Source organism: Gorilla gorilla, chromosome 1, assembly GCF_029281585.2.
Source record: "Gorilla gorilla gorilla isolate KB3781 chromosome 1, NHGRI_mGorGor1-v2.1_pri, whole genome shotgun sequence".
NCBI classification, from domain to species: domain Eukaryota; kingdom Metazoa; phylum Chordata; class Mammalia; order Primates; family Hominidae; genus Gorilla; species Gorilla gorilla.
Genome location: NC_073224.2, coordinates 237,133,122 through 237,154,330, shown reverse-complemented (window position 1 = coordinate 237,154,330; position 21,209 = coordinate 237,133,122). Strand labels below are relative to the sequence as shown.

General features: G+C 62.5%; 1 protein-coding gene across 26 annotated transcripts in view; it reads right to left on the bottom strand.

The window, feature by feature from the left end:
* Positions 1–880: 880 nt before the first annotated feature.
* MEGF6 (multiple EGF like domains 6) overlaps positions 881–21,209 on the bottom strand; it is a 124,270-nt gene continuing 103,941 nt past the window's right edge. For 7 of the 26 annotated variants that reach the window (XM_055350398.2, XM_004024542.5, XM_055350532.2 and 4 more), the window contains 24 exons: positions 20,862–20,990; positions 19,173–19,301; positions 18,487–18,621; positions 18,276–18,410; positions 14,668–14,793; positions 14,048–14,179; positions 13,837–13,965; positions 13,504–13,635; positions 12,579–12,707; positions 12,371–12,499; positions 11,921–12,049; positions 11,481–11,609; positions 11,154–11,282; positions 10,016–10,144; positions 9,771–9,902; positions 9,438–9,566; positions 8,673–8,801; positions 7,398–7,526; positions 7,142–7,270; positions 6,767–6,895; positions 6,542–6,670; positions 5,506–5,634; positions 3,832–3,879; positions 881–3,507 (listed from right to left, as the gene is read on the bottom strand). In XM_055350398.2, the coding sequence (XP_055206373.2) occupies positions 3,446–3,507; positions 3,832–3,879; positions 5,506–5,634; positions 6,542–6,670; positions 6,767–6,895; positions 7,142–7,270; positions 7,398–7,526; positions 8,673–8,801; positions 9,438–9,566; positions 9,771–9,902; positions 10,016–10,144; positions 11,154–11,282; positions 11,481–11,609; positions 11,921–12,049; positions 12,371–12,499; positions 12,579–12,707; positions 13,504–13,635; positions 13,837–13,965; positions 14,048–14,179; positions 14,668–14,793; positions 18,276–18,410; positions 18,487–18,621; positions 19,173–19,301; positions 20,862–20,990 (2,966 nt within the window). In that variant the 3' untranslated portion in view covers positions 881–3,445. The remainder of the gene's footprint in view (positions 3,508–3,831; positions 3,880–5,505; positions 5,635–6,541; positions 6,671–6,766; positions 6,896–7,141; positions 7,271–7,397; positions 7,527–8,672; positions 8,802–9,437; positions 9,567–9,770; positions 9,903–10,015; positions 10,145–11,153; positions 11,283–11,480; positions 11,610–11,920; positions 12,050–12,370; positions 12,500–12,578; positions 12,708–13,503; positions 13,636–13,836; positions 13,966–14,047; positions 14,180–14,667; positions 14,794–18,275; positions 18,411–18,486; positions 18,622–19,172; positions 19,302–20,861; positions 20,991–21,209) is intronic. The other 19 variants (XM_063703301.1, XM_063703313.1, XM_055350732.2 and 16 more) reach the window with 8 other exon arrangements.

Genomic DNA, 21,209 nt, shown 5'->3' with positions numbered 1-21,209 from the left:
CACTAGCAAAGATATGGAATTAACCTGTGTCCATCAGTGGATGACTGGATAAAGATGTGTGTGGAGGTGTGTGTGTGTGTGCACGCATGTGTGAATTTTACATATACATATATATATCTGCATTCCATGTAGTACGGACATGCAGGATTGCATGCACACACACCATGGACGACTACTCAGCCATGAAAAAGAATGAAATCATGACTGTTCCAGCAACATGGATGGAACTGAAGACCGCTATCTTAGGTGAAATAACTCAGAAACAAAGTCAAATACTGCATGCTCTCCCTTATACGTGGGAGCTAAATAACGTGTACAGACAGAGAGGGGAATAACAGACATTGGAGACTGGAAGGGTGGGAGGGTGGGAGGGAGGGATGAGAAATTACTTCATGGGCAGAATGTACACTATTCAGTAATGGTAACACTAAAGCCCAGACTCTTCCACCATACGATATGTCCATGTAACAAAACTGCATGTGTACCCCGTAATTTTATAAATATTGTTAAGCTGAAAAGGTGTGTGTATGTGAACACAGTAAACATGTAAGTATAAACACAGATGTACCATGTGTGTCCAAGCTTATTCAGGTTATCATTGCTATGTCTTACTTGCTTAAACTATTGGTTTTTGTAAAGCGCACGTTCAAATCACCCATGACAGCGATTTATTTCTACCTGCTCTATCCATCACTGCTGGATGAATGTTCGAGCCTCGTTGTTGGGTGCGTGTATGTGTATGTATATTTACAGACTGTTACGATGCTTCTTACCCTGAAATATTCAAACGCCTGCCCCAATTCTCCTTTGGTTTACTCTGCATGTCTGTATTTCTACCCTTTGAAGCATGTCTTTTATAGTAAAAATACTATTTAGTATATTTTTAATGCAGTCTAGTCTGTTTTTAATTGACAACTAATAATTGTAGATATTCATCAGATACACAGTGATGTTTTCATACATGGGATGTCTAGTGATCAAATCAGGGTAATGAGCATATCATCATCTCAAGCGTTTATTATGTGTGTTGAGAATGTTCAATATCCTCCTTCTTGCTGCTTGAAACTATATAATATATGGTCAGGAGTTTGTTTTTCCATCGTCATTTGTAACCGTTAACATTAGGATCTGTGAGCGTGTTTTCTAGTTATTCTGCTTTATTTTCCTCTGCTCCTGACTGCTGTTGGATAGCTGAGATTTCCTCCGGATGGGCAGAAGCTCAGCCTGCCTTATGGCTTCCGTAGCTGAACACTGTGTCTTCACTGAGCGGGATGAGTGATTGGTACCTGCCAGGCCCCCCGTCCACACCCTCACACCATGCTGAGACTGTCAGGGGTTCCCATTGGGGAGTAATGGTGATATTTTGACTCTCTGAATTCCTAGGCCATTTGGGAACTGTGGTGACTGAATATCTCAGAGCACCCTCCTGGCTTCTTTCTCTTCTGGCTGGAGAACGTCTCTAAGAGCATTTTTAAATCAGGCTTTTCTGTAGAAAAATGGCCGAGGCCTTGAAGGCCTAAGAATAACATGGACTTTGCATGCCTTTGATAGTTTAGCTGGATGTAAAATTCAGCCTTCAAATATTTCCTTCAAACTCTGAGGATGGAACATCACAGTTTTCTGGATCTCCGTGTTTCTCACGTAAAGTCTGAGGTCAATTCGATTCCCATTCTTTTTTCTCTGGGACTTTAGAATTTATCTTTGACATTGATGTTCTTCAAGGTCTTATGGCTTTTTTATGTTATTTTTCCACCTTGTGCATTTCCAGGCTGACTGAGATCATTCACCTTTAGATCTGAGAACGTCTTGGTCATCGCTGCTTCATGTCAATGACTTCTTACTTTTGTATTTTGCAGTTAGATGGATGTGAATGAACACCTCCCTTACCCATTTCCATTCATCTATCTTCTGTACGTTGTCTCTCTTTACGCCTCCCTGCTATTCCTGGGAGAATCTCCTGAGCTGTATCCACTCACCCCATCTGCTGGATACTTCATTTCAAGGTGTGTGTTTTCCACACTCCGTCTGCACCCCAGTCCGTCTCTCTCTGGTTGCTGCTTCTGCATCCCCACCATCCTGCCCTCCCTTATCACTGTTTTACTTTAAAGTCTCCCCACAGCGGTCCATTCATCAGCTTCCTCTGTGACAGCTCCCTTGCTGTCTGTGAGCAACCAAGCTCACTGGACTCCTCCTCCTCCTGCTGGTGAAATCGTCTGCCCTGGGGCCTCAGCTACCTTGGCTGGTTTTAGGGTGATGGGGGCGGCAGCTCAGACCCTAAGGGGGCCTTCTTAAGGGAGAGAGAGTCCTGTGTTGCGGTGTGAGTGCAGCCCTCTCCATTGGCCAACCCACTCTGCAGAGGAGCCCCCAGCCACCACCTCTACCCTCTGCCTCTTCCATCCACTCTGGGCCCTTCTTCCAGGAGAAGTCAGCCTCAGCCCATGAGTGCCAGGTGCTCGGGAGGGCCGGTCTGTCCTCACCCAGGGAGTCCCTGCCCCTGCGATGCTGCCCTCCCCACACTGCTGATGCTCAGGTAGGGGTGGGTGGGGTGAGCCCAAGGGAGTTCGGCCTCAGTCCAGGTTGCCCCTCCACACCAGCCCTCCTCCCCCTGGGCCATTCTCCGGGAACAGCCAGTCTCTGGGTCTCAGCGGTAATGAATGCAGCCCCAGCGTTCTCCTCAATAGCACTGGGAACTGAGATGAGTCCCAACTTCTTCACTTGTGTGGCACCCCCACCCCTGCAAAGGGGCCCGGGTGCACTGGGAGGTCCCTGGGTGCACCGCTATGCTGGCCGGGCCCCAGGGAGGAGCCCACACAGAGTCCACGTAATGCAGCAAACACATAGGCCACGAGGAGGTTGCCTGCTCCTTTACCTTCCTAGGTTTACATGGTACCGGAGCCAGCAGCCTGGTGAGCCCACAGGAGCCTGCAGACCTGAATCAGGGTTTCTGGGGATTGGGCAGGAGATGACAGGCAGCTTCCAGCTGATCCCAGGGCTGCAGCGGGCATGTGCAGTGGCCCATAAATACCTTTACATAAATACGGGCTGGGCGACTTCCAGTCCCAGGGCCTAGCACCAAAAAGCCTGCATGGAGGACAGTGGCCCTGTGCCTGCACCCACACTGGCGCCCACACCTGTCCTCAGTCCGACTCAGAGCCGCGGGGAGAGCGGGGCTTCCTCAGCCCAGGCCCAGAGCGTGCCCCTGGGTTCTGCAGAGCCAGGCCAGGAGGCGCCTCTCTTCCAGCGGCCATGCGAGGCTTCCCTCCTCAAGGCCACACCAGCCTCCAAGAGCGACAGGTTGCTGGGCTGTCCACAGCCCTCCACGGCCCTCAAAGGAAGGGCAGTACCAGGAGCTCTGGGCCCATGAAGTGTCCTTCTCAGTGGTCACCAAACGCCTGGGTCCCCTCTGGCTGGGACTGGAGAGGCGGGCTCCACGGGACTGCCTCTACTAGTGCCTTGCTGGTCCACCGCTCCAGGATGTGGGTCTGCTGGAGGCGGGCAGTGTGCCCGCTGGGGAAAAGGAGAAAAGAGGGCCAGTCCAGGGTGGGGTGGGTGCTCCCAAAACAGACTGGGTTCTGGGTTGGCACCTCTCCCTCCCACCCCTCCCCTCAGCAGCTCAGCCCAGCAGAGTAGGGCGGGGCCCACCCATCCTTCCCAGCCTGTCCTTCCCAGCTCTGGCCCCAGCCTTGGTCTCTGAGCTCCAGATTCCTGGGGCCCAAGGCCCCGGGTGCAGCCGCTGCCCTGTGGGGCCCAGATTATACTTAAGCACTCTTCGTTGACTTTGCCATAACCCACCCTCCTGGCAAGCCCACGGACATTCCCCACACCCCTTACCTGAGCCCTGGGCTAAGGACGGGTTCTCAGGGAGCCGGAGGGGCCCACCTGGAGGGGAGAGAGAGCAGGCCACGTTAGTACCCCCAGCCTTGAGTGAGCCACAGTAATGGCAGCAAGGCGTGACCCCATCCAAGCCTTCAGGGACCTCCACTTCCCCCGCACAGTCTCCTTCCCTTCTCAGTCCTTTGCACTCGGGGAAGGAACGGGGGCGGGAGCTGGGCGGGGGGGGGCTCTCCCTCTCCCCAAAGGAAAGCTCTCAGCCCCTTCAAGCCTCTACTACCCGCGACATCAGGGGCTTTACCGAACGCCAAGCCAAGTCCACTCCAGGGGAGGGCGCAGGACCCAGGACTCCCCACGCCCAGCAAGACACTGCCCATGGGGCCCCAAGCTCCTGAGGCCTCCAGCTCAATGCCAAGGCACTGCCCCCGGCACCCGGCACCCAGCGCAGGTGCCGGCAGCCGGCGGTGCAGTACCACAGATAACCACTAGATGCCGCTGCCGGGCAGCCTTTTGTCCCCGCACCAGCGCACAGGCTGCTGCCCCGCCCCTCCTCTCCTCGCCCCGCCCCGCTCCACCGAGATGGGGGCTCCCCTGTCTTAAGGCTCTGAGCAATCTGCAGCCAGGACTGCCTTAGAAAGACACAAACAGATGCACACATACGCAAAGTCAAGACTATTTGGGGGCCTCCAAGCGGAGGACCCCAAGTGTGAAATCCCCAGTTAGCCAAAAGGCAGAGCCTGCAGCCTGGCGCCCCGCCTTTGCCCCGCCTACATGTCCTGCCCCGCACAGGCCCCAAGCCTGCCTCCCACTTCCCTCTGCAGAGACAACCTTTCCCAACACCGCTGGGGGGTACACGGTGCGGCGTGGGGGGCGGGCAGCAAAGTCTGGGCTGGCCAGAGGGGTGGGGGCATCCCAAAAGCACTGCCTGCAGGCAGAAAGCACATTCCAGGGCAGCCTCAGGGTCCTGAAGGTGGTGCTAAGGAGCCACCTTCACACAGGTGCTGGAGCACGCTCACACATGCCCGGCACACACGCCTGTGCCCCCTGCCGCACATGCATGCAGTATTGCGCAGACGCACTGGCTACATTCACACAGTCATGCACACATAACACACAGGCACTGGCACGCACAGGTGCCTGCTGCCCGTGCAGGACTGCGTGCGTGGACTGGCACACACTGGGTGCCACACACATGTACTGGCACACATGCACACACACCCTGCTGCTCGCACTGTTGCATGTGCGTGCACAGACACACCCTCACACCCTGGTGCACGTGTATGGGGGGCAGGAGGGGCAGGGATGGCCAGCGTCCATCCACACTGTGGATGGTCCAGCCCAGCCATGGGGTCATGACCCTCTTCAGGCCCCCGGTGCAGTTTGCAGCCCACCCTTGCAGCTGTTGGGGCTGGGAAGGATGGGCTGTTTCCAGCTGGCAGCATTGCCCACCCCTGTCCCCTGGTTAAGTGACTGTGAAGCTCACACTCCACCCATCAGAAGCCAAGTGACACTCTGGGTACCGGGCAGGGACAGATGACATTTGCTATGTCTGAATAGCCATAGGGTGACCCAGCCAACTCTGCAGTGGGTGAGAGAGGGATCCTCTGCCAGGGTGCAGCTGAGGCTGATTGGGGGATGGTGCCTTCCCGCCCTTCCCCAGGAAGCCCAGCTCACCTTCCCGGCACGTGGGCCCCATGTAGCCATCCACACAGTGACACTGCCCACTGACAGGGTCGCAGTCAGCCCCACCCCCGCAGTCACAGTGCAGGGTGCAGCTGGGCCCAAACTGGCCCCTTCTGCAATCTGCAAGGCGGAGGGGGCGGGAGACAAACCTGAGCATCATCCCTGCCTTCCCCGCGCCAAGGAGCCTGGGCCTAGGGGCCCGCGGCAGAGCCCAGGTGGAGTGAAGCCTTCCGCCTGGGTGTGTGTGGGAGCTAAGACCTTGGGCCTCGGTTTCCCCTGAGGAGTAAACAGTCCCTGCCCTGCCTTCCTCAGCTATATTCTGCAGCCAGTGAGCTCCTGCATGAGAAAGCCCAGGCCCCAGGCACACGTCCAGAGTCACCACCGAGTTCCTGCCCCGCCCCAGGAGGGCAAACAGGAGCCAGTGTTCAGGGATGCCCCCTCAGGGCACAACAGGCCTGAGAGCCACAAGGCCAGGTAAGCAGCCCCAGCAGGTGAGCCCCTCCTATCCTCAGGTGGGTCCCTCCTATCCTCAGGTGAGCCCCTCCTATCCTCAGGTGAGTCCCTCCTATCCTCAGGTGAGCCCCTCCTATCCTCAGGTGGGTCCCTCCTATCCTCAGGTGAGCCCCTCCTATCCTCAGGTGAGCCCGTGAGCCCCTCCTATCCTCAGGTGGGGCCCTCTGGGCTGGAGGGGCCACAGCCCCCTTGATTTCCCCCCATCCACAGGCTGGCAGATCAGGGAAGTCTTTCCACCCAACCAGAGCCCCCTCCCATGACCATGGCCTTCCTGGGACGTTGTGGGGGCCACACGGCAGGGCCTGGCCTAACGCTCCAGCAGGAGGGCCATGCTTGGTACCGCATGTCCCAGCAGCTGACTCCAGCCCCCCCAGGGGGCACAGTCCAGGTGCAGAGGCAACAGGAGGGGTTGGTGCCCAGCCCAGGACTTGCACAGGTAGGGCCCAACCAATCAATATTGGTCACTGATGGAGACCCACACCCACGCCCTTCCTGGGCAGGACCCCAGACTCACCCAGGTTACAGGTGGCTCCTGAGCGCCCTGGTGGGCAAAGGCAGAGACCGGTGACAGGGTCACAGGGTGCCCCCCCGTCGCAGTCACAGCGCTGGTGGCAGCCCTCTCCAAATGAACCTGGCTCACACCCTGGTGGGGGCAGTGGGCTCAGTGTCCCCCTCCTGTCCTGCACCCAGATGGGATGGGGCCAGGGAGCGGGGGTTCAGGGAGGCACCAAGCACTCACCCCTCTCACAGAAGTGGCCGTGGAGGCCGGCAGGGCAGAGGCATCGGCCACTGATGGGGTCACAGGGGGCTCCATGTTGACACTGGCACACCCCCTGGCAGCCAGCCCCGTGGAAGCCAGGGGGACAGGCTGAAGGACGCCGGTTACCACGAGACAAGGGCACACGGTGGCAGAAATGTCCAGTTTGCCCAGAGTGAGTAAAACCCGCCAATTCAGGGGCCCGTGAAAAGCCCCCTCCTGCCCATCCTTGTCCCTCCCCACTGCTGCTGGCTCCCCACCTCCCCACCACTTCACTGCTGCCTGGATCACCCACACAGGAGGAGTGGACAGTGCCTCAAAGGGGCCCCAGCCCAGCTGCACAGGCCCCCAACTCACGGTGCTCGCAGGCCTGGCCATAGAAGCCGGGGCCGCAGCGGCAGGTGCCCGTGGCAGGCTCACACGTGCTGTTGTTGTGGCAGGAGCACTCCAGACGGCAGGCGGCTCCGTAGCGCCCAGGGGGACAGGCTGGGGACAGAGCAGGGTGGGCAGGGCGGGGTGGGCAGTCCTTCGGCACCAGCCTTGCCCAGCCCTATGGCAGCCCAGGGCACCTCCCTGAGGGGATGCTGGGGTCCCGCTGGCCCTGCACACTCACCCAGCTCGCAGTGCCGCCCCGTCCAGCCCAGACCACAGGAGCAGCTGCCGTTGCTGGCATGGCACAGGCCCCCGTTTCTGCAGGAGCAGGTGTGCTCGCAGCCCATGCCAAACCGGTTCTGGGGGCAGCCTGGGGACAGAAGGCAGGTGCTGCCTGGAGCTCTGGCCGAGGGCTGGGCTCCCTCTGGGGACATGTCCCCACAGGCTGACAGTCACTCGGTAAATGCTTCCTGAGGCCCATCAGTGCCAGTCTCTGCCTGCTGGGTGGGCACATGCCAGGGAGTGGCACCAGCCGCATCCTCTCATTCCTTGGTCATCTCAGGCCGCCAAGTGCCAGGCCTGGTCTAGGAACTGAGGGTGGCTCAGTCATGAAGGGGCTGGGCGAGCGGCTGCCCAGCCTGCAGGAAGGGGTTCACAGAAGGCTTCATGGAGGCAGCGGCCTACTGTGAACCAGCTGTCTCCCGCGTGGGAGTGAGTGCACATCCTTCAGGCCTGAGAAGTAGCGTGGCTGGGCTGCCGTGGGCTCAGAGGTGGCTGGCTGTAGCCCTGCTGTTACAGCCGGATGCCTGATGACCAGCCTGATGGCACTATCCTTCCTGGGAGTGAAGCGGGGCCAAGCTACATCCCAGCTGGGGCCTAAGCCCTGGGATCCTGAACCCTCTGCTGCCACAGGCTCCCAATGAGCCCAGAAGGCCAAGAACTGCTGTGGGGGCAGCCAGTCCGTTGATGCAGACTAAGGGTGGGACCAGGCCATGAGGCTGTGGCTGTGTTCATGAGCACTGGGTCTGTCCGAGCAGGAGCCACTACACCTGTCCCCTGGGTCCAGCCCATCTCTCTACTCTTGACTGTGCTCTAGGCCCACCTCCACTTTGGTCCCTGAGCCCTGGGCCTGGCAGAAAGGGCCAGAAGGACTCCACCCTCGGGCAGAAGACAGCCACCCAATCCCTTCTGCAAGGGGCCAGGCAGGCGCTGGGTAGGAACCTGCAGCCCCCACGGCCACCTCTATGAGGATGGGGTCACTGGGTGGCCTGAGCCTCGGGCTGAGTGTCGAGGTAGGGGCAGGGGTGGCATGGGACGGTCCATTCCCCCAAGCAGGGCAGCGTAGTCAACACAAGCTACAGCACTCTCGTCTCAGCCCCAGAGTCAAGTGGGGAGCTGGTGGCAGCCAGCATGTGTGGGTGTCTGGGCTGGGCCCACCCCTCCAGCGTCCCCACGGCTACTCCAGTGACATCTCTGTGAAGGGCCTGTGAGCATGCCCTCCGGAGTGAACACTCACCTCGCTCACAGCGGACGCCGGCTCTCCCCGGGGGGCAGAGGCAGGTGCCGGTCACAGGGTCGCAGGCCGCCCCCTGCCCACACCCACACACGTGGGTGCAGTTGGGGCCGAAGCGGCCCTGCGGACAGGCTGCCGGGGAGGAAGTGGTGATCGTGGCTGGCTTCCCTTCTCTCCCTGCCCGGTCAACCCCGGAGTGGGGATAGGACAGGATGGGATGGGGTGAGGGGACCCTGGGTCTGCCCCAGACACGGTGGGGCCAGCCAACTCTCATGCACCTACCCTGGCATCTCCCTTCCACCCGCAGGCCTGCTGGGGGCCAGGCCACTGCCGCCTGCTCTGCAGTGACTCACTGCCACCCCCGCCCACCCTGCCAGCTCTGCCGGGGTCCCAGAAGGGGAAAGTCCCTGCATGACTGAGGGAAGAGGCCCGTTTCCCAGCAGGATGCTTGGCCACAGCTGAGCTGCCTGGCTGACCTCTGTGCCTGGCTGTGCTCAAGTCCCTGGCAGACATGGCGCAGGTCGCCGGGCACAGCAGGTGCAGGGGCAGAGCTAGCAGAAGCCTGTGGGACCTGGGGCCACATAGACACCCCCAGCGCTGCAGGTCCTTTCTGCCCCTCTGGCTTAGCCCCACTTGGGGCCAGGCCCAGCCAGAGGGGGCTGAAGGGCAGGGAGGTGGGCAGTCGGGGGCCATCCTCCTGCAGGCTGGCTGGCCCTACCCTGGAGACACAGGAGGCGCCACTCAGCCCTGCTGCCACCAGCCACTCACTGAGGTTGCAGTCCGCCCCGAGGAACCCAGCGGGGCAGCGGCAGGCCCCCGTGGCCGCATCACAGGAGCCCCCGTTGAGACACCCACACAGCTGTTCACAGCCTGGCCCATACCGCCCGGGCGGACATCCTGCAGGGAGAGGGGCTAGCTGCAGGGGCTGGGGCTGGAGGCTTCCCCAGTGTTCCCTGAACACAGCAAGGCAGCTCTCGTGAGGCCCCCACACCCTCCATCTTCCACCCCTCAGATGAGGGCCTTCCCAGGGACCAGGGGAACTGGGGCCCAGCAAGCCAGGCAGGACTCCCGAGCCCCTGGGTGGGCACGGGCAGCACTCACGTTGCTGGCAGCTGGGGCCGTGGTAGCCAGCAGCACATGAGCAGGTCCCGGTGGCAGGGTGGCAGGCCGGGTTCTCACCGGGACACCGGCACATCCGCGCACAGTCCTCCCCAAAGCTGCCGGGTGGGCAGGCTGGGTGGAGACAGGCAGGGTCGGTCCTGGCCCAGCCCAGCCAAGGAACAGGCAGCCTCTCTGGATTCCCCCTGCCCAGTCGCTCCTCGGGGTGGGGGCTTGGGAGCACCTACCCTGCTCGCAGCCAGAGCCAGTGAAGCCAGGGGGACAGCGGCAGGCCCCAGTGACGTGGTGGCAGGCAGCGCCAGGCGGGCAGCTGCAGCGCTGGGCACAGGCCTCTCCAAACCAGCCCCGCAGGCAGGCTGCAGAAAGATGAGGGCTGCAGAGGCTTCTAGGAGGGGCCCGTGGGGATCTGTGGGCCAGGAGAGGCCCGGAGCAGGTGCTGTGGGTACGACCCACCCAATGCTGGCTGAACTGGGGGCTGTGCTCACCATTCTCACGCCTGGAGCCCCCTGCCACCCCAGAGGGCAGAGGCAGGCCCTGGTGGCAAGGTGGCAGGGGCCTCCCCACTGGCAGGCACAGCGCCCCTCACAGTGAGGCCCAAATGTGCCCTTGGCACAGGCTGCAGGGACCAGACAGATAGGGCTGAGAGCTCAGCCTCTGGCAGCCCCGCCCCATGGAAGGCGAAGGAGCCGGGAGACAGCAGCCGGGGCTCAGCACTGAGGCGACGGGAGCCAGCGACAACCCTGAGGCCAGCCGAGTGCCCAGGCCTCCCTCAGACAGCAGACCCAAGGCTCCGGACCTGAGCAAGGGACCGCCCAAGTTGCACCCCAAGCAGTGGGGACGGCGCCTCTGCTGAAAGAGGGGCTGGTGTTAGGGGCTTGGGTGGGAGGCCAGGGCTTTGAGGAATGAGGCAGTGTTGCCCTTGCATGTCTGGGCTCTGGAGGGGCTGAGGCCCCGCTGGGTGGACCAGGCCCTGCCGGCACAGCAGCCACAGCCAGACTCCCACTGCCAGGAGGCCCCCAGCCAGCACAGGCTCCAGGACAAGGGGTGAAGGGGCCCCTCTCTGCATGCAGGAAACAGGAATGGCCCCCTGAGCCGCAAAGCATCCTCCGTTCCACCCACCACAGGGCTGGCTGGGGCTACCCCTGCCAAGGCAAAGCAGCAGCACTCTGTCCCCACAGGCCAGCTTCCTAGGCTGAGACCCTCCCAACAGGGTCTTAGTGCTCCGACGGCAACTCTTGCATTCACAGGACAACAGGTCCCCTGGTGAGGCCCCAAACCGGGCACAGTCCTCAGCCCTGCAGTGAGGCTGATGCCACCCCTTCCCAGCAGGGCCTGCAGACCCCCCTGCTGCCCCGCCCCACTCACGGCTCTGACACTTGTCCCCAGTCCAGCCGGCTGGGCAGAGGCAGCGGCCCGTGTGCGGGTCACACAGGCCCCCGTTGAGGCAACCGCAGCTGTGCCGGCAGCCAGCTCCGACGTCCCCGGGGAGGCACTCTACAGGAGCAGAGGCAGGCACGAGGGTGAGGGTCCTGCCTCCTGGGCCCAGGAGACCCTGACCCATGCTTCCTGCACACAGAGCTGAAGCCCACACCCCAGGGCGCTGCCCCCTGACCCGGGAGCCCTCCTAGGCCTGCAGGCGGGGCTGCACCAAGCATGCTGGAGTATGTCCCTCCTCTGCCGCCCAGCGCTCACCCTTCTCACAGGCCAGGCCGGCCCAGCCCTCTGGGCACGCACAGTGGCCTGAGACAGGGTCACAGGTCCCTCCATTCTGGCAGAGGCAGGAATGCCGACAGTTGTCGCCGTACAGGCCAGCAGGGCAAGCTGGGGCCAGGGAAGAGGGAGCAACCTGCATCCCCCAGCCAGCTGGCCCCACAGGGTCTGTCTGACTTTCCAGCCCCATGTTGGACTTTGGGGTCAGGGACCTTGCAGGGTGCTGCCTCTAGGATGACCCGCCAGCCCAGCCTGACTCACCATCCCTGCCTGGAGAGGGGCACAGGTGAAAGGCACGGTCCTCAGTCCTAACAGCCCCTTCCTCCCTCCCCCAGGCACCAAGTGTCCTGTGGGCCCCGCAAGAGGCCAGCACCCTCGCTCAGGCCTGGACCCTGGTCCCTGGACTCCTAGGTGTGGCTTACCCTGCAGGCAGGAGGGCCCCATCCAGCCAGGGGCACAGTGGCACTGCCCATGGACAGGGTCACAGGAGGCCCCGTTAAAGCAGGCACAGGCCTGGCTGCAATTGTGCCCGTAGGTGTGGGCTGGGCAGGCTGCAGGTGGAGAGGGCTGGTCAGAGCCGGGGGTGGGCAGGACCCCAGGGGTTGGCAGCAGATCACAGCCAGCTGGGCAGATCTGCCGGGGTCCCCTCGGCTGCTGTGGCCAACTCTCCCCTCCCTCTGGCTCAGACCACCCACTCAGCAGAGTGGCCACAAAAAACGACCAACGCTCTGGCCCGAGTGAGCAAAGCATCACTCTCAGGGGGGTTGCCTGGTAGCTTCAGACACTCAGGACAGGTGGCAGGAGGGAGTCTCCTACAGAGGACCCGGCACCCCCTCCTGCAGCACCCTGGGCTGAGCAGGGACCTCACGCACTCTCGGCACAGCGGGGGCCCCGGCGGCCAGCGGGGCAGAGGCAGGAGCCATTCACGGCATCACAGGCAGCTCCGGAGGTGCAGTTGCAGGCACTGCGACAGTCCAATCCAAAGAAGCCGGCTGGGCAGGCTGCAGACAGCGGGCAGTGATGTGGAGGAGCCCACACTGGAGGCCACCCAGCCTAGCCCCCACCTGTGCCCTAGCTCACCATGCTCGCAGAAGGTGCCCCTCCAGCCGGCCGGGCAGGTGCAGGCCCCGCTGACGTGGTCACAGGCTGCTCCATGCTGACACTGGCACCGCTGCTCACAGCCAGGCCCAAAGTGGCCCTGGGGACACTCTGAGATATGCGGCCCCGGCCCACAGTCAGCCAGAGGGCCAGGAGCCTGACCCAGTCGTGCCCGGGCCTTGCCGCCATCCCCAGGACTGTGGGACAGGCCTGGCTCATGAGAAGCCCCTTCCTGCCCAAGGGAGAGCGGGCTCACTCACATGCTTCATCCCCTACCCAGATGGGGCCATGCGAGGCTTGAGGGAGCTCCAGGCATCAGCTTTAGGGATGGGAACCTCCCCAGGGGCTGCCCCTAGGACACCCAACCCAGGCCTCCCCCAGTTCCACCAACCAAGCCTCGGGGGCACACACTGAGGGATACCAGCCTCAGTCCTAAGCAGACCCCTTCTCCATCCCCCAGGTGCCAGGCCTCCCACAGTGGGGGACAGGCCCTGCCCCTTCCTGCTGCAGCTCCAAGTGAGCCTGGTGCAGGTCGGTGAGAGGGTGGGACCTTGGTCCAGGCTGTGAAGCAGAGCAGTGGGGGCTGGGAAAGCTCAGGGAAGGCAAAGGAAGCCAGGCCAGGGCCCAGCCGCAGTGCGCATGTGTGTGCCTGCACGTTTTGGTGGGTGTGTGGGCGCACAGGAGGGGGCACAGCCAAAGGCTTCGTGTGTGTGTCCGCACAGGAGGGAGTACTGCCAAGGGCTTTGTGTGTGTGTGTGTGTGTGTGTGTGTGTGCGCACGCGCAGGTGCACAGGAGGAGGGGGCGCAGCCAAAGGCTTCATGTGTGTGCGTGCAGGAGGGATACGGCCAAAGGCTTTGTGTGTGTGCACTCAGGAGGGTGGCAGCCAAAGGCAGGGCCAGGACTCACTCTGCTCGCACCACGGGCCCACGTAGCCAGCCTCACACAGACACAGGCCACTGATGGCATCACAGCTCCCGTGGCCAGCGCTGCAGTTGCAGGGCTGGCTGCAGTCAGGTCCCCAGTGCCCAGTATCACAGGCTGCAACAGAACTCAGGGTCACCCAGCGCAGGCCCAAGCGCAGGCCACGGGCACCACAGCCGAGTCAGGCACAGGGGCGTCTCAGGACTGGGGCACGGCCTCCTGCAAGCCCCTAGTCCTCGGGGGCCCCGGGCGGAGGCCTCTCCAGGGGCTAGGAAAGGAGGGATGTCTAGACAAAGGGCAAGCCAAGGGCCCCCGTACCTCTCTGGCAGCTAAAGCCGGTCCACCCGGGGGCGCAGCTGCAGTGTCCGGTGGCTGGGTGGCAGTGCCCATCATTGGCACAAGAGCACCTTGTCTGGCAGCTGGGACCATACCAGCCTGCTGGGCACACTACAGGCAGGCGAGAGAGGGTGAGTGGGGCCTGGCCGCCTACGCCAGGTCAAAGGCTCAGGGGCGGCTCCAGCTCACTCACCGTCCTGGCAGCGGCTGCCGACGAAGCCAGGGAGGCACAGGCAGGCTCCGCTCTCAGGGTCGCAGCGGGCAGCGTGCTGGCATGCTGGGCAGATCTCCTGGCAGCCCAGCCCCCAGCGGCCCTCGGGACAATCTAGTGCCCACCCCCATGGCCAGTCAGTGCCCAAGCTGCCCTTGCTCAACACATCAACATAACATGGCACGATGCCCCTGGAGCCACGGCCGAGGAGGCGGAACCACTGTTACCATCTCAGCCTGCCCCGGGGAGGGGAGAGGGCCCGGGCGCCTCCTGGTGCTGCAGGCTGCGGGGGTGCCCACCCACAGTAGAGGACCCCCAGCCCCAGGCACCGTTCAGCTGGCAACACAAGGAGCCGAGCCCGTTAGAGACGGAGCCTCATGCAGAGAGGGAGCAGCCCGAGAGGGCAGCCTGGAGGCCCCAGGAACTTGGTGGGGTAGCCACAGAACCCCCCTCCCTACCCCAGGGGAGTGCACTGTGAGCTCTCACACCTGCTATAGACGGGCCTGGGATCCGCAGGGCTGGGGCCCCCACAGTTCAGGGCCCCACCAGCTCGGAGCCCTGCAGCCTGGGGAGGCGGAACTGGGGCTGCGGCTGACACTCACCTGCCTCACAGTCTTCCCCGGTCCTCCCCGGTGGACACCGGCACTGCCCCGTGACCCCGTGGCAGGGGGCCCCCCCACAGGAGCAGGAGCCCGAGCAGTTCACGCCGAACGTCCCCACCGGGCACTCTGCAGGAGGAAGCATGAGGGGCCTCAGCCGCACCACGTGGAGTGGACTGACCAGAGCCTTTCCCCCAGGGGCTCCTGGTGAGTGTGCCCCCCGCGCCTCCTCACATGGGCTCCTGGTGAGTGTGCCCCCCGCACCTCACACGGGCTCCTGGAGAGTGTACCCCCCACGCCTGCTCACATGGGCTCCTGGAGAGTGTGCCCCCCGCGCCTCACACGGGCTCCTGGTGAGTGTGCCCCCCGCGCCTGCTCACATGGGCTCCTGGCGAGTGTGCCCCCCGTGCCTCCTCACATGGGCTCCTGGCGAGTGTGCCCCCCGTGCCTCCTCACATGGGCTCCTGGCGAGTGTGCCCCCCCGTGCCTCACATGGGCTCCTGGCGAGTGTGCCCCCCGCACCTCCTCACAAGGGCTCTGGCTCTAGCCCCCGGGGGCGGGGCTGCTGAGCACACCTGGGGTCCCCAGAGTGGCCAGGCAGGTCACAGGAACAGGCAAGGGAGGGGTGAAAGGGGAGCTGACGGATGGGAGGAGAGGGGAGGGGCAGGGCTGCTGGGGCAGCCTGGGAAAGGCTGAAGCAGATCCCTCGGCCGTCCAGGACCCTGGAGAGCTCCTGGGAGCCCGAGGTAGGGCCTGCTCTTCCTCCGCCACCGTAGTCACCAGAGGACCTGTCCTGGTCAGGCCAGTGTGTCCCCGGTCCAACCTGGCGATGCTGATCCAGTCTCTCCCACTCCCCTCCACCCAGCTGGGAGCCCCTCCAGGGACTCGGCCCGAGGGCTGGGGAGGCTGTGCACCCACTCACTCCACCCCCAGAGTCACTGCCCTTTCCCTGTGGGATGGGGCTGGAATGGGGAGAGCAGGGGGCCTCCTGGAGGCCTAGGGTCCCCCCTGCTCCACCCGGCAGATGAATGAGACCCCAGGGAGCACAGAGGCCAGGGAGTCACAGCATCCCAGGAAGGGGGACCTGGGGAGAGAACGTGAGGGCTGAGGATCGGGACCCCTGGAGAGGGCCTGCGGGGGCTGCTCCCCATGGCCTGGCAGAGCCGTGGGTGCTGGAAGCCCTGGAGTGACCTCCCTGGCAGAGCTTTCCTCTGCCCTCCCACGCCTGCCCTGCCCTTAAGGGCCCGGCCTTGGCCTCTCTGGTGAGGACAACAGAGCATGAGGCTGGCCGGGAGCTCGGGTGGCAGCGAAGCCTCCCTGCCTCCCCCAGCGAGGCGCAGCCACTCTGACGCCCTGCCTGCTGCTGGAACTAAACCTCTCCCTGGGCTCACAACGGCATCACAGCAGCCCCAAGAAGGCAGTTGACAGAGACCCCGTGCTGCACGCCAAAGATCCACAGAGCCCACGTGTCAGAAGGCCCACAGCGGGGCTGAGAGCCAGGATGTGCCCTGCCTGGGGAGGAGCACCGGTAATACAGGCGGAGCACTAGGCCTGACCCGCTGAGGCCCTGAGGACACACCCTGGTGAACCCTTGTCACCAGGGCCCATCCCCAGGGGCACCCACCCATAGGGACACAGGCACGTCCCTGGGACTACAGGCCTGGCACTCACCGTGCCCTAGGGCACTGGGCAGTGTGCACAGGGCTGGGTGGCCTCAGGGAACCCCCCTCCACTAACTGGAGCAGATGAGTGCTGGGCAGGAACAGTTTCCAGACCCAACAAGAGGCGATGTTATCTTTATAAAGGGTGTTGATCTTTCTATCAACATTCGGATGTCATCGCCTGTGGCTTATCCTCGGAGCACCACAGGCTCTTAAAGAGGGGAAGGGGCAGAGGAGGAGCAGAGGAGGGGCAGGGGAGGAGCCTTCCTCCTCTCAGGAACTGGGGGCTCCGGGAGCGGTGGAGGTGCTTCTCTGGCGAGGCCTGCTCACTGTCTCTGGTGTAGAGAGCAGGGACTGGAAGGAGGGTCACAGGCATCAGGGGAGGGTGAGCTGCTGGTGTGTGTCTGCATGCACCTGCCTGCATTCATGTGTATGTGTGTAAGCAGTGTGTGTGTGTGTGTGTATGTGTGTGTAAGTGGTGTGTGCATGTATGTGTGTACACGTTTGGGGGTGGGGAGCGGGAGGAAGGGTGGGGAGGGGATGCCGGGGAGTCAGGAGGAGCTGAGTCCCATGTCCGTGCACTGATGAAGCCCTAGGGCTTGTGCACAGATGGGAAGTGGGCGCTCAGAGCTGCTGCACGCCGGCCTGAGACCACAGAGCTTCTGCCAGTCCAGGTCAGGAGTCTTGGCCTAGAGTGCTCCGGCCCTTAGTGGCTGGGACCAGGGTGGCCTAAGAGCTGGCTGGTGGGTCCTTGGGTGGACGTTGCTCCCTCTGCAGACCCCTTCTCATTCCCCAGATGGAGGTGGGGAGGGGAAGGGCCGATGCTGGGGGGGCTTGAGTCCAGAGAGCCCCCTAGTATGGCCCCAGGGGAGGCAGAGGAGGGGGCTGGCCCCAGGGGAGGCAGAGGAGGGGGCTGGCACCAGGCTTCTCGCTCTCCCTCCAGCCCAGGCCATGGTCATGCTGGTCACACAGCAGGCCCTCGTGGCTCCCGTCTCTCCCGGCCAATGGGCGTGGACAGCGTGCGCCGCGCCAAGGGAGGCTCCGACCTGCCCAGGCCCTGTCAGCGGCCGCTGCGGCAGCTCCGTTACTCATGCCGAGGGCGTCTTCCTTCCCCTCATAAGCCGATGACACACTCGGGTATTTCCTATCCTGGTCATGAGACTGAGGAGTGACCATCCCGCTGAGCCTCAGACCAGCTTGGTCAGCTTTCTGCTTGGCCAGGACCACACGCCGTTGTCCTGGTCATTGCACCTCCCGCCAGTGCAAGCCGGGGCAGCCAGGACACCCCCACCTTCCCAGCCCTCTTGGCAAAGCCCCCCAGCCCCATGCACGCTGGGCTGGAATCGCGTCGGGCAGCTGGTCCCCGGGTCTCCCAGGAATACCTAAGCATGGACTCGGCTGGTCCATCTCTCAGCCAGCTCCTAACAGCCTCCTCCCCTGCCTGCTATGTGAGCGTGGGACTCCCAGGCTCTGTGCCTGCTCACACCCAGGCCAAAGCATCCACGTGCAGGGGCCTGCAGCCACGACCCCAGGCCGGCACTGCACCCAGACCACTCTCTGAACCGCCACCTGCAGGGGCAGCCTCTGCTGCCGGCTCACATGTGAGGAGGGAGCTGCTGCCCCGGCCTCTGAGAGAAGCCCAGTCTGTTCTGGTCAAGCAAGAAGCGAGTGGACCAGGGAGGAGTTTGGAGAGGAACTGGCCCCTCTCTGGGTCAGGCCCTGGGCAGACAGCAGCTCCTGCCCTGAGCAGACCGGACTCAGACTAGCAGCCGCACCACTGCTACGTGACAGGCCGTCAAGGAAACACCGGCAGCAAGGCGCCACCTGGGCTTAGGCTAAGGGGGCCGATAGTGACAGCTGTGCAGCCCTTCTGAAGCCCACCCTCCAGCCAGGCAGGCAGCCTACACCCCACAATGAGACTGCCGGGGGCCCCAGGGGCCGGCCACTCACCTTGGCCACAGTCCTCTCCCTGGAAGCCAGCGGGACACCGCTTCCCACACTCGCCGCTCACGGAGTCACAGGCCACGCCCACTGGGCAGGTGCATGCCTGCCGGCACCCCGGCCCAAAGTAGCCCGGCTCACACTCTGCAGGGCGTGAGAGAGGGGTGGGTGGGGTTAGCCGACCCTGGCGCACCCCCCCAGACCCCATGCCTGGACTCACCTGCCTGACAACGCTCGCCCCGGAAGCCAGCCTTGCAGGAGCAGCTGCCATCCCTCTTGTCACAGGACTGCGTGTGGGGCTGCACACACTGGCACTCCTCCGAGCAGCCCGGCCCAAAGGCCCACGGCGGGCAGGCTGCACCCACAGAACCGTTGAGGGGGGCTCCTGTCTGAAGCCCCGCCCTCCCAGACCGCTTCCACCAGCCCTGGGTCAGCCAGGACGACAGCCAAGACCATGTAGGGAGCTGTCCTCCTCCACCTCTCCCCCTGCAGCCCACCGCCCCTTCCCTGAGTGTCTGAACCCCAGGGATGGGTGACCCCACCAGGGACTCAGAGCTTGGCCTTGCTGCCAGGAATCTCCAAAAGCCAAGATAGGCCTCATCCCCCGGAGGCTTCTGCAAAAGGCCTGGCCCTGCCCTCATCTGCAGCCCTACCACCCATCAAGGCTGGGAGGCACAAGGTTGGGGACCATCCACACAGACGCCCTGGATGCCAGCACAGTCACAGTCGAGAGGATGTGGCTTGGAGTCCACAGACTCAGGGCGGACCCCAGACCCACATCCCAGTGGGTGACCTGACTGGGCCCCGATAGCCTCATCCTAACCCAGACTACAGGTACCAGGACATAGACCATCCCTTCCACCCGCTGCCACCACCATGGACACTGGAAGGGGCAGTGAGACTCACTGAGGTGGCAGAAGCGGCCGTAGAGCCCTGGGTCGCAGAGGCAGGCCCCGTAGAGGCGGTGGCACCGGCCCCGGTTGGCACAGTTGCATTTCTTGCGACAGTGCTTGCCATAGTAGCCCTTAGGGCAGCCTGGGGGCAGCAGGGCTCCATGAGAACCTTGGTGGCAGCCAGCCTACCACATGTGGTCCCCCCATGTGGGAGGATGCTCGGGGGCCCAGGGCCCAGCACAGGAGCTGGGAGCAGCCCCCGCCAGGGCACTAGGTGAGCCTTCTGGATGTGGCCGTCTGCCCTGGCTGGTCTGTCCCCTATATCCCCTGCCCCCAGGGTTTGTGGCAAGGGCGGGTTGAAGAGCACATTCCTCGGCCCACACTGGAGAGATGCACAAAGCTCACGCCCCACTCTCCCCAAAGTCTGGCCCCCATCAGGAGCCGCCTGACTTCTGTCCCATGGTGGTCACTAAGCTTGATCTCAGAACCTCAAAGCAGGAAGGACACGTGGCCCCAGTAGACAAGGTCCCAGGCCCAAGCCGCAGGTGGCCCCAGAGCTAGAAAGGTCCTCGCCTTTCTTCCCCAAACAATTCCCTCTGGCTGGGTCCTGCCCCACGTCCTTCCTCCTACTGAAGGCGGTAGTCAGCTGAAGGTAACCCCACAACTACATACACGTCCTAGTCCCCAGGACCTGGAGACTAGGCACAGTTGCATTTCTTACAACAGCACTTGCCATAGTAGCCCTGCGTTATCCAGGCTGGCCCTGAATCCAAAGACAAACATCCTCATCTGAGAAGCAGGCGGAGGCTGAGACAGAAAGAAGAGGCCTAGAGAAGGGGAGGTGACCCCTCAACGCTGCAGGCAGCCTGGAGGGTACAGCACGATCCCAGGGGTGCAGCACCCAGGAATGAATACGGGGGTTCCCCAGCCCCCTGTAGAATAGAAAGGGCAGACAAAGTGGGGAAGGGAGGCACGCTGACAGGGAAGAGGTAGGAAGCCCTGTGCGGCTGCCTGGGGTCCCCACCACCACCAGGCAACCAGCCCTGCAGAGCCCAGCACATACAGCCAGGAAAGCTCACGGGGCCACCTGGGGGACAGGTTCTAGGGCTGGCTGTCTTCCTCTCACAAAGGCAGAAAGTTTATGATACGTTAGCTGCACTCTCCATGGAAAGAGGCAGAAATGATGAAGTCTGAAGACTTAAAAATGAACCTTTAGCCACCTGGGAAACATTTTCTGGACTAATTCCTCCAGAAAGGCTGAAACTTCAGAGTTAATAAGGGAGTCAACATCATCCCTTGCAGCCACTGGCCCCCAAGTAATCCCTTCTGCAAACCTCACCCAGCCATCACCAGCTCTACTTGAATGCTTCCAGGAACAGGGACCTCACTGCCTCTCAAGGGAACCCATTCCAAAAGTGCTGCTCTGTAAAGTCTTAGCATCTGCTACAGTTAGGCCCTGGGAAAATGAGCAACAGTGAAAAAGCAATACCCCTCTCATTCAAGGGCCTCATTCTCTCTCAAGCACAGCCTAAAGCTCTGGAGACAGGGAGGCAGGAAGGAAAGGGAGTCTAGGAAAAGTTTGGTAGCAGTTTCCCTGCTCCAGTGGGAGGAAGGAGACAAGGAGGACGTGGAGGGGTAATGTCTCCCACTTCCCTTACAGCCCAGGGGTAATTCCAGAAGCACCAGAAGAGGCTGCACGCACCATCCTCACAGTTAGTTCCACTGACACCCGGGGGGCAGCGGCAGGCCCCCGTGACAGAGTCACAGGTCCCACCATTCTGACAGCTGCAGGAGAAGGTGCAGTTCTTCCCAAAGGTGTCCGGAGGACAAGCTACAAAGAGTGACAGGGAAGCGTCAGGGTCACCAGCCAGCACAACACTCTGAGACCCCTTCCTAGGGTTGGAGGCTCTGAGTTTAGAAGCAATTGCCTAGAGATAAAATGATGGCACTTGTACCACATCACCCCGGCCATGCTCATGGCAGACATCACTGATCGATCACTGACTCCTCTCTCTGAACACCAGCAGAGAGAGGAGTCTCCTCCTTCTGA